Genomic DNA, 17718 nt, shown 5'->3' on the forward strand with positions numbered 1-17718 from the left:
TTGATTTTTGTAACTTATTTTCATATTCGGGTTATATAAGAGGTACATCCCTTTGGATGATAAAAAAAAGATCGATTAATAAATTTTAAAAAATTCTACGAGAAGTAATACGCAGCTCTCCACTTTATTTATTATTCCCCACTTATTTTCCTTTCCTTTTTGGCGTATTTTTTGTTCAATCCAGCCATCTAGTGCAAGTAAGTAATAAGAGTTGATCTTATTAACTTATAATCAAATTCAGGGTACTCTAGAGGTACATCCCATTGGATGATAAAAAAAAAGATTGATTAATAAATTTGAAAAAATTGTACGGAGATTATTACGCAGTTCTCCACTTATTTGTTTATTATGCTCCACTTATTTGCCTATCTTGTTTGACATTTTTTTTCAAGGTAGCCACCTAGTGCAACTAATAAGGGTTGATTTTATTAACTTATAATCAAATTCAGGGTACATAAAAGGTACTTCCCATTGGAAGATAAAAAAAAAGATTGATTAATAAATTTTTAAAAATTGTACGAAAAGTAACACGGAGCTCCTCACTTATTTTTTTATTATGCCCCACTTATTTGCTATCTCATTTGCACTATTTTTTTTCAAGCCAACCACCTAGTGCTAGCAATAAGGGTTGATTTTTTTTTAACTTATAATCAAATTTGGGGTACATGGTACATTCCTTTGGATGATAAAAAAAATTGATTGATAAATTTTAAAAACTTGTACGAAAAGGAATACACTTATTTGTCTATCCCGTTTGAACTATTTTTTTTAAGCCAGTCACCTAATGCAAGCAATAATGGTTGATTTTTGTAACTTATAATCAAATTTCTGGTACATAAGAAGTACATTCCTTTAGATGATAAAAAAAAAGATTGATCGGTAAATTTTAAAAATTTGTACGAAAAGTAATACGCAGCTCCCAACTTATTTGTTCTATGTGCCCCACCTATTTGCGTATCTAGTTTGACTTTTTTTTTTCAACTCAGCCAACTAGTGCAAGTAATAAGAGTTGATTTTTGAAACTTATAATCAAATCTGGGGTACAATAGAGGTACATCCCATTAGATAATAATGATAAAAGATTGATGATTGATTAATAAAGTTTAAAAAATTGTATGAAAAATATTACGTAGCTTTCCACTTATTTGTTTATTAAGTCCCACTTATTTGTCTGTTATGTCCTATTTTTTCTTCAAGCCAGTCACCTTGTACAAGCAATAATGGTTGATTTTTGTAACTTATTATCATATTCGGATATATAAGAGGTACATCCCTTTGGATGATAAAATAATATTGATTAATAAATTTTTAAAATTTTTACGAAAAGTAATATACAGCTCTCCACTTATTTATTTATTATTCCCCACTTATTTGTCAATCTGGTTCGACTTTTTTTTTTCAAGCCAGCCACCTAATAAGAGTTGATTTTATTATTTTATAATAAAATTCGGGGTACATTAGAGGTACATCCTATTTTATGATAAAAAAAAGATTGATTAATAAATTGTAAAAAATCTTATGGAGAGTATTACGCAGCTCCCCATTTAGTTTTTTTATTATGTCCCACTTATTTGCCTATATGATTTGAACTATATATTTTTTTTCAAGTCAGCCACCTATTGAAAGCAATAAGGTTTGATATTTGTAACTTATAATAAAATTCGGAGTACATATGGGGTACATCCCATTGGATGATAAAAAAGATTGATTAGTAAATTTTGAAAAATTGTACAAAAAGTAACACGCAACTATCCACTTATTTGTTTATCATACTCCACTTATTTGTCTATCTTGTTTGACCTATTTTTTTTAAGTCAGCCACCTAGTGCAATTAATAAGGGTTGATTTTATTAACTTATAATCAAATTTGGGGTACATTAGATGTACATCCCATTGGATGATAAAAAAAAAGATTGATTAATAAAGTTTGAAAAATTGTACGAAAAGTATTAGGCAGCTCCCCACTTATTTATTTATTATGCATCACTCATTGGCCTATCTGGTTTGGCCTATTTCTTTCTTCAAGCCAATCACACAGTGCAAGTAATAAGGGTTGATTTTTGTTAATTATAATCAAATTTCTGGTACATAAGAAGTGTATTCCTTTGGATGATAAAAAAGAATATTGATCACTAAATTTTAAAAACATTATACGAAAAGTAATGCGCAGCTCCCAACTTATTTGTTCTATGTGACGCACTTATTTTCCTATCTAGTTTGACCTACTTTTATTTTCAAGCCAGCCACCTAGTGCAAGCAATAAGGGTTGATTTTTTTAACTTATAATCAAATTTGGGTACATAAGAGGTACATCAATTGGATGATTAAAAAAAGATTGATTAGTAAATTTGTAAATTTTAAAAAATTGTACGTAAAATAATATGTAGTTCCCCACTTATTTCACTTATTTGTTCTTTGTGCCCCACTTATTTCTCTATCTAGTTTGACCTATTTTTTTCTTCAAGCCGCACCTAGGGATGGCAACGGGGCGGGGCGGGGACGGGTTTCGCTATCCCATACCCATCCCCGCATAAAAATTTCATCCCCATCCCCATACCCAAACCCAACGGGTATCAAACTTTTTTCCCATCCCCATCCCCACCGGGTAACGGGTATAATCTCGTACCCATACCCGTACCCGTGTTCTAACTACTTCAATATTAATTTTTATAAATGAAAAAAAATTACGGTAAAGAAAACATAATATTATGAAATATTCAATATTAGGAGGATTTTCTTCGATGCCAAATACCTTAAAATAAATTATAATTGTTTACATTTTATATTAGAATACCAAATAAAATTTCATGTGAACCAAAACATTTATTAAATTTGCAAACTACAACATTGATGAACTTAGTTGATAAAATTAAAAAATATTTCAAAAAAATATAAAAGGAAAACAAATATTCAAATTAAAATATATTTTAAATGTTTGTTTACTTCAATTTTTTAAATTCTAATGAATCTCTTTTTTATACACTAATAAAAGTTATAATATATCACTTGATCAAAATGACACAAAGAACAAATAATAAACATAATAATAAAAGGAAAACAAATATTCAAATTAAAATATATTTTAAATGTTTGTTTACTTCAATTTTTTAAATTATAATGAATCTCTTTTTTATACACTAATAAAAGTTATAATACATCACTTGATCAAAATGACACAAAGAACAAATAATAAACATAATAATAAAATTTTGACATAGATTTTGTATCTTTTGAACTTCAATATATGTTGGATAGTGACAAAAAAATATTCATAGCAATTACATTAAATTTTTATATTGTAGTAAATAAAAGTTATTTATACAATTAAAGTGAAAAAAATTACAGTATGATTAATAGTGAGTTATAAAATAACAAATAATTAGATAGAATATATCGAAATATTATTCTACATGATGAAAATAAACAATAAATAAAAATATTAAAAAACTAACAAATGTGTGTTTTAGAAATAATTTGAAAGACTATCGAAAGAAATTGTATAAAGGAAATCAAATGTATAATTAAGGTATGATAAAATGAAAAATACCTTAGAGAACTAATTATTAAATTATGTTTGAAGTGGTTAAAATTAAATAGAAATATCATTAGTGACAAAAAAATTTGTCATTAAATTACAAATAAATTAGTAATTAAATTGGTCACTAAATCAAGTTCCGATTCGATCATTGAATCGGTCACTAATTTAGTCATTGATTCAGACAATAAATCAACTACTACCACCAATGACGAAAAATAGTGACTGATATGGGTTACTGACTAAATCAGTCACCATTTCATGTTTTTCTTGTAGTGAATTATCATATACTATTCCTAAATATCATTATATATATATATATATATATATATATATAAAATTTTAACCACTTCAAACAGAATTTAAAGTGAAAAAATTACATTATGATTAATAATGAGTTATAAAATAAAAAATAATTAGATAGAATATATCGAAATATTATTCTAAATGATGAAAATAAAAACAATAAATAAAAATATTAAAAAACTAACAAATGTGTGTTTTAGAAATAATTTGAGAGACTATAAAAAAATCACACAAAGGAAATCAAATGTATAACTAAGGTATGATAAGACAAAAAATATCTTAGAGAATTAAGAAAACTTTTCAATATCAACATATATACTTAATGGTTGAAAAATAACGAAAATTATTTTAATGAAACAAAAGAGTTCTTCAAATTAAACAAAAATTAATAATAATAATAATAAGTAAAGAATTTTTTTATATTATCTTAAATTGAGAGTATAAACATTCTCATGTGAAAGGAAAATTTATAATAAATAAAAATATTAAAAAATAATATAAATATTCAAATGTGAGGCATAATTTTTTTTTAATTAACATACATCATTTTAACATAATTACATAAAGGTTATGATAAGATAAAAAATATATTGGAGATGAGAATGAGTTTCATGACAAATGAAATAATTAAAAGAAAAAAAAATAGAAAAAAAAAAGAAATATATATATATATATATATATATATATATTTTTTTTTTTTTAAACGAGAATGGAGATATGGCGGGGACGGGTATTATGGCGGGTATATGTACATCCCCATACCCATCCCCATACCCAACTGAAAAAGTCGGGGATTCCCCATACCCATACCCATACCCAGTCAATGCGGGGATTCCCTATCAAAATGGGGACGGGTTCGGGCAATACCCACGGGGACGGGTTTATTTGCCATCTCTAGCCGCACCTAGTTCAAGTAATAAGGGTTGATTTTTGTAACTTATAATAAAATTCGGGGTACATAAGATGTAGATCCCTTTGGATGATAAAAGAAAGATTAAGTAATACACAGCTCTCCACTTATTTATTTATTTATTATTCCCCACTTGTTTGTCAATTTGGTTTGGTCTATTTTTTTCGCCAGCCACCAAGTGCAAGTAATAAGAGTTGATTTTATTAACTTATAATAAAATTCGGTGTACATTAGAGGTACATCCCATTGGATGATAAAAAGATTGATTAATAAAATTTAAAAAATCTTATCGAAAGTACTACGCAGCTTCCCACTTATTTGTCTATATGGATTGGACTAAATATTTTTTTTTCAAGTCAACCACCAATTGAAAGCTTGATATTTGTAACTTATAATAAAATTTGGAGTACATAAGGGGTACATCCCATTAGATGATAAAAAAGATTGAGTAATAAATTTTAGCAAATTGTACGAAAAGTAACACGTAACTCTCCACTTATTTTTTTATCATGTCCCATTTATTTGTCTATTTTGTTTGGCGTAATTTTTTTTCAAACCAACCACATAGTGCATTTAATAAGGGCTGATTTTATTAACTTATAATCAAATTCGGGGTATATTAGAGGTACATCCCATTGGATGATAAAAAAGATATTGATTAATAAAGTTTGAAAAATTGTACGAAAAGTATTACACAACTCTCCACTTATTTGTTTATTATGTTCTACTCATTTGTCTATCTGGTTTGGCCTATTTTTTTCTTCAAGCTAGTTACCTAGTGCAAGTAATAAGCGATGATTTTTGTAACTTATAATCAAATTTGTGTTACATAAGAAGTGCATCCCTTTGGATGATAACAAAAAAAAAAAATTGATTAGTAAATTTCAAAAAATTGTACGAAAAGTAATACACACCTTTCCACTTATTTGTATATTATGCCCCACTTATTTGCCTATTTGATTTGGCCAATTTTTTTCTTCAAGTCAGTCACCAAGTGCAAGTAATAAGGGTTGATTGTTGTAAATTATAATCAAATTTCTGATAAATAAGAAGTGCATTCCTTTGGATGATAAAAAAAAGATTCATCAGTAAATTTTAACAAATTGTACAAAAAGTAATACGCAGCTCTCAACTTTTTGTTCTATGTGCTCCACCTATTTGCCTATCTAGTTTGGCATACTTTATTTTTCAAGCCAGCCACCTAGTGCAAGTAATAAGAGTTGATTTTATTAACTTATAATCAAATTCGAGATACATTATAGGTACATCCCATTGGATGATAGATGATAAATAAAAAGATTGATTAATAAATTTTAAAAAATTGTACGGAGAGTATTACACAACGACCCACTTATTTGTTTATTATGCCCCACTTAATTACCTATATGGTTTGGACTATGTTTTTTTTTTCAAGCCAACCCCACCTATTGAAAGCAATAAGGCTTGATATTTGTAACTTATAATAAAAATTCAGAGTACATAAGAACTACATCCCATTGGATGATAAAAAAAATGATTAATAAATTTTAAAAATTTGTACGACAAGGAATACACAACTCCCCACTTAATTGTTTATTATGTCCCACTTATTTACCTATCTATCTTGTTTGGACTATTTTTTTGTTCAAGCCAGCCACATAGTGCGAGCAATAATGGTTGAATTTTGTAACTTATAATCAAATTTTTGGAACATAAGGAGTGCATCCATTTGGATGATAATAAAAAAGATTGATAAATAAATTTTGAAAAAATGTATGATAAGTATTAAGCAGCTCCACACTTTTTGTTCTTTGTGCCCTACTTATTTGTCTATCTGATTTGACCTATTTTTTTTTTCTTCAAGCTAGCCACCTCGTGCAAGCAAGGGTTGATTTTTGTAACTTATAATAAAATTCGGGGTACATAAGAGGTACATCCCATTGGATGATAAAAAATATATTGATTAATAAATTTTAAAAAATTGTACGATATGTAATACACAGCTCTCGACATATTTATTTATTATTCCTCACTTATTTGCCAATCTGGTTTGGCCTTTTTTTTTTCAAGCCAACCACCTAGTGCAAGTAATAAGAGTTGATTATATTAACTTATAATCAAATTCGAGGTACATTACAAGTACATCCTATTGGAAGATAAAAAAAATATTGATTAATAAATTTTAAAAAATTGTACGAAAAGTAACACGCAGATCTGCAGTTATTTATTTATTTATTATTCCCCACTTATTTGCCTATCTAGTTTGACATCTTTTTTACAAGCCAGCAAACTGTACAAATAATAAGAGTTTATTTGTGTAACTTATAATCAAATTCAAGGTACATTAGAGGTACATCCCATTGAATAATAAAAAAAAGACTGATCAATAAAGTTTCAAAATTGTTTTGAAAAGTATTACATAGCTCCCGACTTATTTGTCTATATGTTTTGGCCTATTTTTTTCTTCAAGCTAGCCACCTAGTGCAAGCAATAAGGGTTAATTTTTGTAACTTATTATTATTCGGGGTATATAAGAGGTACATCCCATTGGATGATAAAAAAAAGATTGATTAATAAATTTTAAAAAATTCTACTAAATAATACTTAGCTCTCCACTTATTTACTTATTATTCCCCATTTATTTGCCTATCTTGTTTGACATATTCTTTTCTTCAAGTTAGCCACCTAGTGCAAGTGATAAGAGTTGATTTCATTTACATATTATCAAATTCAGGGTACATTAGAGGTACATCCCATTGGATGATAAAAAGAAGATTGATTAATAAATTTGAAAAAATTGTACCAAAAGTAATACGTAACTCTCCATTTATTTGTTTATTATGCCCCACTTATTTGCCTATCTTGTTTGGCAACAAGAAATAAGGGTTAATTTTTAACTTATAATCAAATGTACAGAGGTACATTCCTTTGGATGATAAAAAAAATTGTACGAAAAGGACTACGTAACTCCCGACTTAATTGTTTATTATGCCCCACTTACTTGTCTATCTGGTTTGACCTATTTTGTTTTTCTCCAAGCCACCCACCTACTGCAAGCAATGAGAGTTGATCTTTGTAACATAATAAAATTTGGGGTACATAAGAGATACATCCCATTTAGATGATAAAAAAGGATTTATTAGTAAATTTTAAAAAATAATACGAAAAGTGATACATTGCTTCCTACTTATTTGTATATTATGCCCCACTTATTTGCCTATCTGTTTGGTCTATTTTTTTTCTTCAAGCCAGTCACCTAGTGCAAGTAATAAAGGATGATTTTTGTAACTTACAATCAAATTTGTGGTACATAAAAAGGTATCTCTCTGGATGGTAACAGACAAAGATTGATCAATAAATTATAAAAACTTGTACGAAAAGTATTAAGCAACCCCCACTTATTTGTTCTTTGTGCCCCACTTATTTGTATTTGTCTAGTTTGACCTATTTTTTTCTTCAAGCCAACCACCTAGTGCAAGTAATAAGGGTTCATTTTTTTAACTCATAATCAAATTCGGGGTACATAAGAGGTACATCTCATTGGATTATAAAAAAATGATTGATTAATAAATTTTTAAAAATTGTGTTAAAAGTAATACGCAATTTGTTCATTATGTTCCACTTATTTGACTATCTGGTTTGGCCTACTTTTTTGCCTTAAATATATATTTGGTCCTTATTTTCGCTGTTTTTATTCAATTTGATCATCATTTTCGTTTTGTATTCAATTAAGTTGTCATTTTCGTTAAATTTTGGTCAATTTAGTTTTTTGTACTAACGGTGTTTAAATAGTTAACATTTTTGAACAATACATGCCATGTGTCAACTCCTGTTTTTTTTTTAATTTTTAAATTTTTGAATTTTGAATTTTTTGAATTTTTTTGAATTTTTGAATTTTATAAAAATTGGCCACATGTCAAGTTTTAATTGTGCCACGTGTTAATGTTTGTGCCACGTGTTAGTTTATGGTTGTGTTAATTTTTGTGTTCAATTTAGTTTCTACATTTGTTATTTTTGTTCAATTTAATCCCAATTTTTTTAAAATGTTTCAATTTTTTCCCTTGACACCAAATTTAATATTTTTTCTAAATATTATACTAATATTTTTTTAAAATTGACATTTTTATTAATTATTTTTGAAATTCAATTATAAATTATTATATTTAATTATAAATTGAATATAATTCTTAGATTCAACTTTTAAATAGAATATTTCTAATTGTTATAAATATTAATTTACTTTTCTTATTAAATATAAGAATTTTATTCAATTTATAATTAAATTTAATAATTTATAATTGAATTTCAAAATAATTAATAAAAATGTTAATTTTAGAAAAAATATTAGTATAATTTTTATAAAAGATATTAAATTTGGTGTCAATTTGAAAGGGACAAAATTGATCCATTTTAACCAAAATTGAGACTAAATTGAATAAAAATAAGGTATAATTACTAATTGGGTAGCCCAATGTTTTAATTAAGTTCAATTTGGTTTCCATACTTTTGGTTTGTTCAATTTAGTACCTCAATTATCTAAAAAGATTCAATGTGTTCCTCTCCATTAAGTTGGAGTTAACACCGTCCGTACAGGACACGTGTCAAGCCGTGAAATTTTTAATTTTTTTAATTTTTTAATTTTTTTTCACAAAATCACATGTCAGTTTACCATTGTGCCACGTGGTAGCTTACAATACACGTGCCAGTGGTAATAGTTGTTTTCAATTTAATTCTCTATTTAAATTTTTGGTTCAATTTAGTACCCAATTTTTTAAAATGATCCTTCGTCCTCTCCAATTTGAGACCAAATTAGTAAATAAGCTTAACTACAACTTATATATATACATGTTACAATAAATTTTTCTAATATATACATCAAATCATTTCACCAAAATACGTAAATTGTTTTATTTTTTACATTTTTTACCTTTGTAATTTTTTACACAGATTTTTTACATTTGTAAAAAATAAAATAATTTGAATATTTAGGTGTAGTGATTTGATGTATAAATTCAAAACAATTATTTTAACATGTATATATATAATTTATAATTAAACTTAGTCACTAATTTGGTCTCAAATTGGAAAGGACGAAATTGAATCATTTTAAAAAATTGGGATACTAAATTGAAAACAATTATTACCATTGCCACGTGTCATGATTGTAAGTTGCCACGTGGCACGATAGTATACTGACACGTGACAATTTCTTAAATTTTTTGAAAAAAAATTAAAATTTTCATTGCTTGACACATGTCCTGAATGGACACGATGTTAACTCCAACTTAACAGAGAGACAAAATTGAATCTTTTTAGATAATTGAGGTACTAAATTGAACAAACCGAAAGTATGGAGACCAAATTTAACTTAACAAAAAAATTGGGATACCAAATCAATAATTATACCTTTAAATAATGAATATAGGGATTAAATTGAACAAAAAAAAATAACACAACCACAACTGACACGTGGCACTGATGTTGACACGTGACACAATTATAACTTGACACGTGGACAATTTTTTTAAAATTAAAAAAATTTTAAAAAAATAAAAAAATTTTAAAAAAATAAAAAAACCAGAAACTAACATGTAACATATACAATTGAAAAATGTTAACTATTTAAACACTATTACTAAAATGAACTAAATTGACTAAAATTTAACAAAAATAAAAATCTAATTAAACACAAAACAAAAATGAGTACCAAAATTTAAGCTTTCACTTATATCAGTCCATCATCTACATGAATAGTCATATATGAAAAGATTCATTGGACAAAGCGATACGAATTCAAGCATTTCGCATTAAGATATTATTTTATTTAAACAATTATAGTCATAAATGTTTTATAGTAATATAAACAATAATAATTGTTTTTTTTTCTTCTGCAAAGTAAATAAAATGACTGGGCCAAACTGCTTCTGGCTTCACTATGTGTCTATTATTTGTTTGAGAAAGATATCTTTGTCAGTGCAAATACATGGTATGGAGCAGTTCTAAATGACGTTGGAATTCCCAGGTTGTGCATTTATTTGTATTTATGCCCTGTGAGAAAAACAGCATAATCATCATTAAACAGTAGCGAAGACCAATTAGATGGAGACACGCGGCACAAACAGTGTTAGGGCATTCAGTTATTGGAACAACAAAATAGCGACAATGAATCTGACCCGCACGATGGATCTCAAACGGACGACTCAGATGTCCACAACAACTGAGTGACCCTTGTTTTAGGATTACTCTATAAATACCGGAGCCTTAAGCTATCACGCATAGTAGCGTTCTCTCTCTGGAGTTAGGGTGACCGGAGCGGCGAAGATTGAGTCGGATCGAAAGAGAAAGAAGGCGTCCACCTCAGCGGCGGATCGATCGGAGAAGGAAAACAGGAAAAAGAAGGTGAAGATGTCGTCGTCAAAAGTTGGCGGTGAAATTAGGGCTTCGCACATACTAATAAAGCACGAAGGTTCTAGAAGGAAGGCGTCGTGGAAGGATCCAGAAGGACGCATAATCAAGAACACCACAAGAGAAGCTGCGGTTTCTCAGCTCAAGGCCCTTCGCGATGACATCGTCTCGGGCAAGGCAACCTTCGAGGACGTCGCGTCTCGATTCTCCGATTGCAGCTCCGCCAAGCGCGGCGGCGATCTTGGTCAGTTCTGAACAAACTATCTCCATATTAATGATAATATTTTTTACATAAAAGTAAAAATATTAAAGTGCATTTGGATTTATTGGGTCCGGATTTGAGCGTTCGGTATTCTGAAGACGAATGTTGATAATTGAAAATTGTGTCGGTCTTTAAATTGTATGCATCTGAGGTGTCGGTGGTGGTAATCCAAATTTTGGGTCAATTGTGCGGTGTTAATAAGACTGAGTTTAATATTTTTCGTTATCAAAAACGGTTGGTTAAGTGAGATCGGTTACTATTAAATCTCAGTGCAGGATCGAAGTCAACTTGTCTTTAAGTGACTTCTTGATTTCTTTTCTGAGTCCTGTTGTTTATTCCCAAACTGTGAGCCCAGTTCAAAAAGTATCGGAAAAAGTATTGGCTTTAATTCGTCGGAATATTATCGGAAATACTAGCCTTATAGCATGTTGAGCATATATATTCTCTTTCGTTGTTTCGAAGAGGTTCAAAATTGATTTAAAAAAGGTTGGATATTTGGTACCTTTGACTTTTATCTTGAAAAAGTGGAAGCTATATATTGAGGCAAGGTTTGTGGGACATTAGTGGAGATATGTTCATGTGATAATGGTGCTGAGCGAAATGAATTGGAAGAATTATCTCTTTCGTTGTTTCGAAGAGGTTCAAAATTGATTTAAAAAAGGTTGGATATTTGGTACCTTTGACTTTTATCTTGAAAAAGTGGAAGCTATATATGGAGGCAAGGTTTGTGGGACATTAGTGGAGATATGTTCATGTGATAATGATGCTGAGCGAAATGAATTGGAAGAATTATCTCTTGATTAATCAAACTTAGAAGCTATGCGTTTCCCGGATGATGGTAATGGATTCTAGGATGATGGTAATTGGAAGAATTATCTCTTGATTAGTCTGTTTTTGAAGTCTACAAAACGTGTTTTTATTACCCATTACTTATCATGTTTTTTGTTTTGATCACAAATATCCTTTTTGTAAACTGTGATCATTATAGTTATTAATTAATGAGAGAATCATTGTCAATTTCTTTGCCAATATTCAGAATCTATATAAAATATTTCATACATTTTTGTTAACGTATACATAACGTTTCATATCTTAAATTTAAAAACTTTGTCTGGTTCTCATATTCTTGTCGTGTTGTATCCCATGCCGTAGGCATTATCCAGGCTTCATAGTTCCCAAGAATTGCGCAGGTAGCTTAACTTATGGAGCTGCGTTTAGTTATCTGAGGACTTCTTATTAGTGTACGGTGATGTAGCAGAACAGAACAAGATTTTTGGGCTTAATTGGACGAGCAAAACTTAGATGTAGTTCCATAGGTGCTCTTAGTTATGTTTTTAAATCAGAATTGAGTTTTACTCTCTCATAATCCGTATAATAAAAGTTTTCATTAAATGTCATTGTGGATTCATGTGATGATACTCTGTTTCTGATTAGAGAATTGCACCAGAAGAACTTATGGAGTTGCATCTAGCTTATGTCCTTTGATGGATTGAGTTGTCAGTTTGTCTTCTAATTATATTATTTATTTTGGTGCCACTAAATGACCTGGGCATGTAAAGTTGAGATAGTAAAAGAGCATATACAGTAAGTTTGAATAATACATAATACATGTAAACTTACCCAACTTCAACTTAGCAACAAGTACATCCTTGTACTCTTTCACTTTAAGCACATTTGGGGTGGTTGATGCTGGATATAATATCTCTAAGGTGAATTAGGGCTCAAAGTGAAAAAGTTCAAGGATGTAATCGTTGCTAAGTTGAAGTTGTGTAGGTTTACATGCATTATGTATTATTCAAACTGTCTCACTTTACATGCCTGCCTCATTTAGTGGCATCAAATCTGCCGATGAACTTGTTTCTTTGTGTTATGAATTAACAGAACAGAAATCTGAACATTCAGCAACATTTCTTCTTGTGTTTCATAAGAATTCCCATATCTCACCAATGCTCACTTGTTGTGTCATCTTACACCATTTCGTGAGCTTTAACTTAAACATCACGTTGTGTTTTCTTTCATCTTTTATATGGAATTTTCTCCATATCACTTTAATGTACCAGATTCTTATCACCTGTATAAGATTATATGTGTTGCCGTGGAGGGTTGGGTACAATGAAAGGAGTTAGTTTCCTACAATGTAGCAAACCAAGTTTTGATATCCATTTTTAGTGTTCGATTGTACCTTGAACAAGATTGTCGCTATGGAAGCATACGAGAAACTGAAAAGAAAAAGATACCTGGTGTTGAATCAAGTATGAAGTTGATGGGCATTAATCCCCGATGTTCCAAAGCATCCCTTGAGTATTTGTTACCATTTTACAGAAAAAGAAAATATGAAAAGTCAATTGTTTTGTATCCAAAATCATAATATATATATATATATATGTATGTATGTATGTATGTATGTATGTATGTATGTATGTATGTACTAGTTCTTCACTACCACAAACAGTATATGAAATAGTTTTCATTTCATGTCGTGCTTAATATAAATTGGAATGCCTGAAAAAGGCTGTTGGTTGAGAACTGAGAAATATTTTATAAGTTCCAAATCAGTATCGTGAAAAATTACTTTTGATTTGACGTTGTGATGGTATATATTTGTTGGCCCTCTTGATGTTTCTATGGCATTCGGCATCTGGCAGCGTAGCTGTAAGCGATTTGCTTAAATGTGATTTAAAGGTCTACTATACTCAATCACTTAAAACAACGAATCTCTAAATTTTTGTAACTGTCTAGTATTATCTATTGTCTGTCTGAGGTTAAACCGTGTCTCCATGAATGCAGTTCCCTGAAACAACAAACTTCTAAGTTATTGATTTTTACTTGTTGAGTGTTTGGGGCAGTGGACGTGTCACTAACAGTTGCTTGCTAGTTATTTGTGAATTTTGATGTTAATCTTTCAAAAACGTAACGTAGACCTTTAGATGCACGACCAAAGTCATCCTCGTCATAATGTATTGGGGATCTACATTCAGTCATGATATTGATATCTTAAGTGACATATATCTATAAACTATTCACCACTTATTTTATCAATTAAATTGAAATAACTATCGTGGATGCAGGTCCTTTCAGTCGTGGCCAGATGCAGAAGCCTTTTGAAGATGCAACCCTTGCTCTTAAAGTTGGTGAACTTAGTGACATCGTGGATACCGACAGTGGAGTCCACATTATTAAGAGGACGAAATGATTACACGGAGTTATCTCCTCTTAACATCTGTAGAAGATATCCAGGATTCTTGTTGAGGGCAAGATCTGCTGATATAAACATATCAGGTTTCACACATGGTGGCGCCATGTATTTGGATGATATATTGCTTTCATGACAATTAAAATCGTGTGGTATGCTTGTAATTTTGATTGACATTTATACGTTTTGGATTCTGTTGGTATCCGAATGTGCTTATATTAAAGCAGAAACATGTGATCCCATTTAACTCGATAAGTCATCCAATTTAACCCTAAATCCTATCCCCTCCCTTCCACACATTTGTCCAAAATTCTTATATCTCAGAACTCTACGTTATCTATTTTTATGAAATAATGTGTTGGGCACACAATTAGCAATCTGCTTATTACTGGAAAATACTTGGAAAGAAGTAAATGTTAAACTAATATTATAAGTCAAAAATAAGGTTTAAACTATCACTTTTTTTGTATTTTCTTGTGAATATCGTTAGAGTTCGAGTGAATAAATGAAAGATAAAAGAGAAATAAAAAGAGAAAAATAGTCGTTTGATTGCTTTTTAATAATGTAACATTTGTTTGGATTGTAGAGTTGTTTATATTTTCAATTACAGTGTCTCCTTTGTGAAAGGAGTGGATGGTTATTTCTTGTTAACAGAGGGTGCATAATTTATTATGCCTTATAATTACCTCTTACTCATAATTACTTATGCTTCCTAATTTAATTGAAGATAAAAAGTGTCACGAATTTAGTTTTGCACGTGAGGGGTATTTGAAAATTTTGTTCATTGCCATGCTGAGTTTTTAGCTTGTATCAACCCATTTCATTTCCTTCCTTAGGAAGTGAGTGAGAGTTTGGGATTCATAGTTTCTTTCCATGCAAATAAGTTTGAAATAGTGGAAGCAATCAAAATGTTACCTTCAAATTCATCTCTTCCCTTCTCTCTGTTGGTCAAATATTGAAGTAAATATACTATAGCTCTGATAATTTGTTTTTTCAACTTTTTACTAGAAAAGGTTTAGAATAAGAATCTTGTTAAACAATTATATTTGGATTACTTTTCACTACTTTGGATGGATGATAACAAATAACTCTTTTATTTGTTATATTTTGTTTTGACTGTGCTGTTCTTATAAAGGTTGAGATTTCTAGATTGTTCTTTTTTATCTCAAATAGCTATTCCTTGCCTTTTTAATGAGATGTAAAAGGAGATGTTTTAAAGACATTTCAGTTTAAATGCACTAATACATACGTAAAGAATGAATAAAATCCTACCTTGTGATTATCATCTATTTATACTGGTGATGATGGATTTTTACCTACGTAGGTTGTTCTTACCTAGGTTGCGGAATTAGGCATGGTTGTTCCATTAATCATGTAATATTTTGTTAACAACTAATAATTTTGAAGCCTTTAACATGGAGGATTAGGAGGGGTTAATCCTCAATTGATCAGGTTACGTGATTCATTCTATACATTGACCCTTCAAGTGGGAGGAACTTAAGGAGTGACAAGAAGTCTAGAAGTGAAAAGAAACATTGGTTTCGTTGAGTAAGGTATATTGAATCCCTTAGGTTGAAGGAGCTGAAGAAGCATCGTGGAGTCCAGAACATTCTTGAGCTTGGGATCTGTATCTCGGATGGAAACGATTCAATAATATACAAAGTGTGTCACTTGGTTAAAGAGGTTTCAACAAGTGTATCATATCATTGACTGGCGATATCATAATGTCTTTGGTTTTAGTATCAACTTTTGAAGATTCATCTAGACTGAGTGAAGTGTTTATTTCAAGCATGAGGAAAATGTCAATGATTCTCAAGTTCATGACAATGCGGTTGCGAACAAGCTATCAATGGTTGGATTCAAATGTGAAGGAGTATTTTTCACAGTCCAGGTGGTCATTGGTGCTACATTCGTTTACAGGAATGGAACATATATTAGAAGGATGTATTGCATGGTTGACAGATTTCAGTGGATTATTTCTTTATTTTTACGTTTCATTGATAACTGATATTCACGTTTGGTTTCCTTTGGGCGAGTCCACCACGACCATAATGTGCGCTAAATGTTGCTCTCACATAATTGTACCTAAAAGGTTTACCCTCCTTGCAAGGCCTTCGAATCTTGTGTATGGCGCTCGACTAAAAGCATGTTAATGTGTATAAATGTCTTTAATCAGGAATCTTGATAAATACTCCCACCATATCTCATATAATTCTTCTCTTTATTGTATATCTCCTTCAATCTAATATTTATGTAAAAGATATTTTATGTCATCTAAGAAAGGGAGGCTAAGGGAGGTTAAAGGAGGCAAAATCAAGTTTCAAGCTCTTCTAAACACAAAAATCATGTCATATGATATGCTTTATTTTGTCTTGAAATTCAGATGTGGTATCAGAGCTTGGTCTCTGAATTGTGGTCTTCTCTTGGGTTCTAGTCTTGTATTCTTGTACTTTTATGGGTTGGGATTGGGATCTTTTGCGTCATTTTCTTTGTGAGTTTTATCCACTACAGGGTTAGATAAACTTAAATAGAATAAAATTTATGTTATAGTTGTTGTTAGTAGTTAGTATACTAGTCGTTTATAGTTGTTAGGTAGTTAATGCACTAGTCGTTGAATAATTAATGTATTAGCCATTTATAGTCGTTGTGAGTACAACGGAGAAAAATTGTAATGAGGACACCATAGGCCCACGGTTAGGCCCACAAGCTCCTAAAGATCCAAGTCCAATCAGAGGCCCAATAACAAAAGGCATGCTTAGAAGGATCCAAATGAGCTTGTCTTAAAAGGATCAAATTCACCATGGGCCTTACATGTTTCTCATGGGCTAAAGAAAACATCAAAATATGAGAGCACACATGATTAGAGCATTAGAATAACTTTTATTTTTGGCCCACATATTAGACCATGTTCTAGAATAAAAATACTAAAGTACTTCGTGTTTAGTTTCAAAATTGGGCTAATACAAGCCTAATTAAAGGCATTTGACAAAGAGGTGCTTGGGGAACAAGGCTTGGTGCGCCTTTGGCTGCTAGGTGTATGCAAGGAGAATGTGACTTTGCCACATGACATTAGATCCATTCCTCCTTTGCATCACACAACCCACATTTGTGCTTCTTCTCCAAGCTAC

General features: G+C 30.2%; 1 protein-coding gene across 1 annotated transcript; it reads left to right on the plus strand.

Annotated features, from left to right (window-relative positions):
• Positions 1-10992: 10992 nt before the first annotated feature.
• Positions 10993-14887, plus strand: LOC114178374 (peptidyl-prolyl cis-trans isomerase Pin1). The gene is made up of 2 exons (XM_028064234.1): positions 10993-11379; positions 14466-14887. The coding sequence occupies exons 1-2, from the start codon at positions 11136-11138 to the stop codon at positions 14588-14590; spliced, it is 369 nt and encodes a 122-aa protein (XP_027920035.1). The 5' UTR covers positions 10993-11135; the 3' UTR covers positions 14591-14887.
• The last annotated feature ends 2831 nt before the right edge of the window (positions 14888-17718 follow it).

The sequence above is a fragment of the Vigna unguiculata genome, chromosome 3 (assembly GCF_004118075.2).
Source record: "Vigna unguiculata cultivar IT97K-499-35 chromosome 3, ASM411807v1, whole genome shotgun sequence".
Classification (NCBI taxonomy): Eukaryota; Viridiplantae; Streptophyta; class Magnoliopsida; order Fabales; family Fabaceae; genus Vigna; species Vigna unguiculata.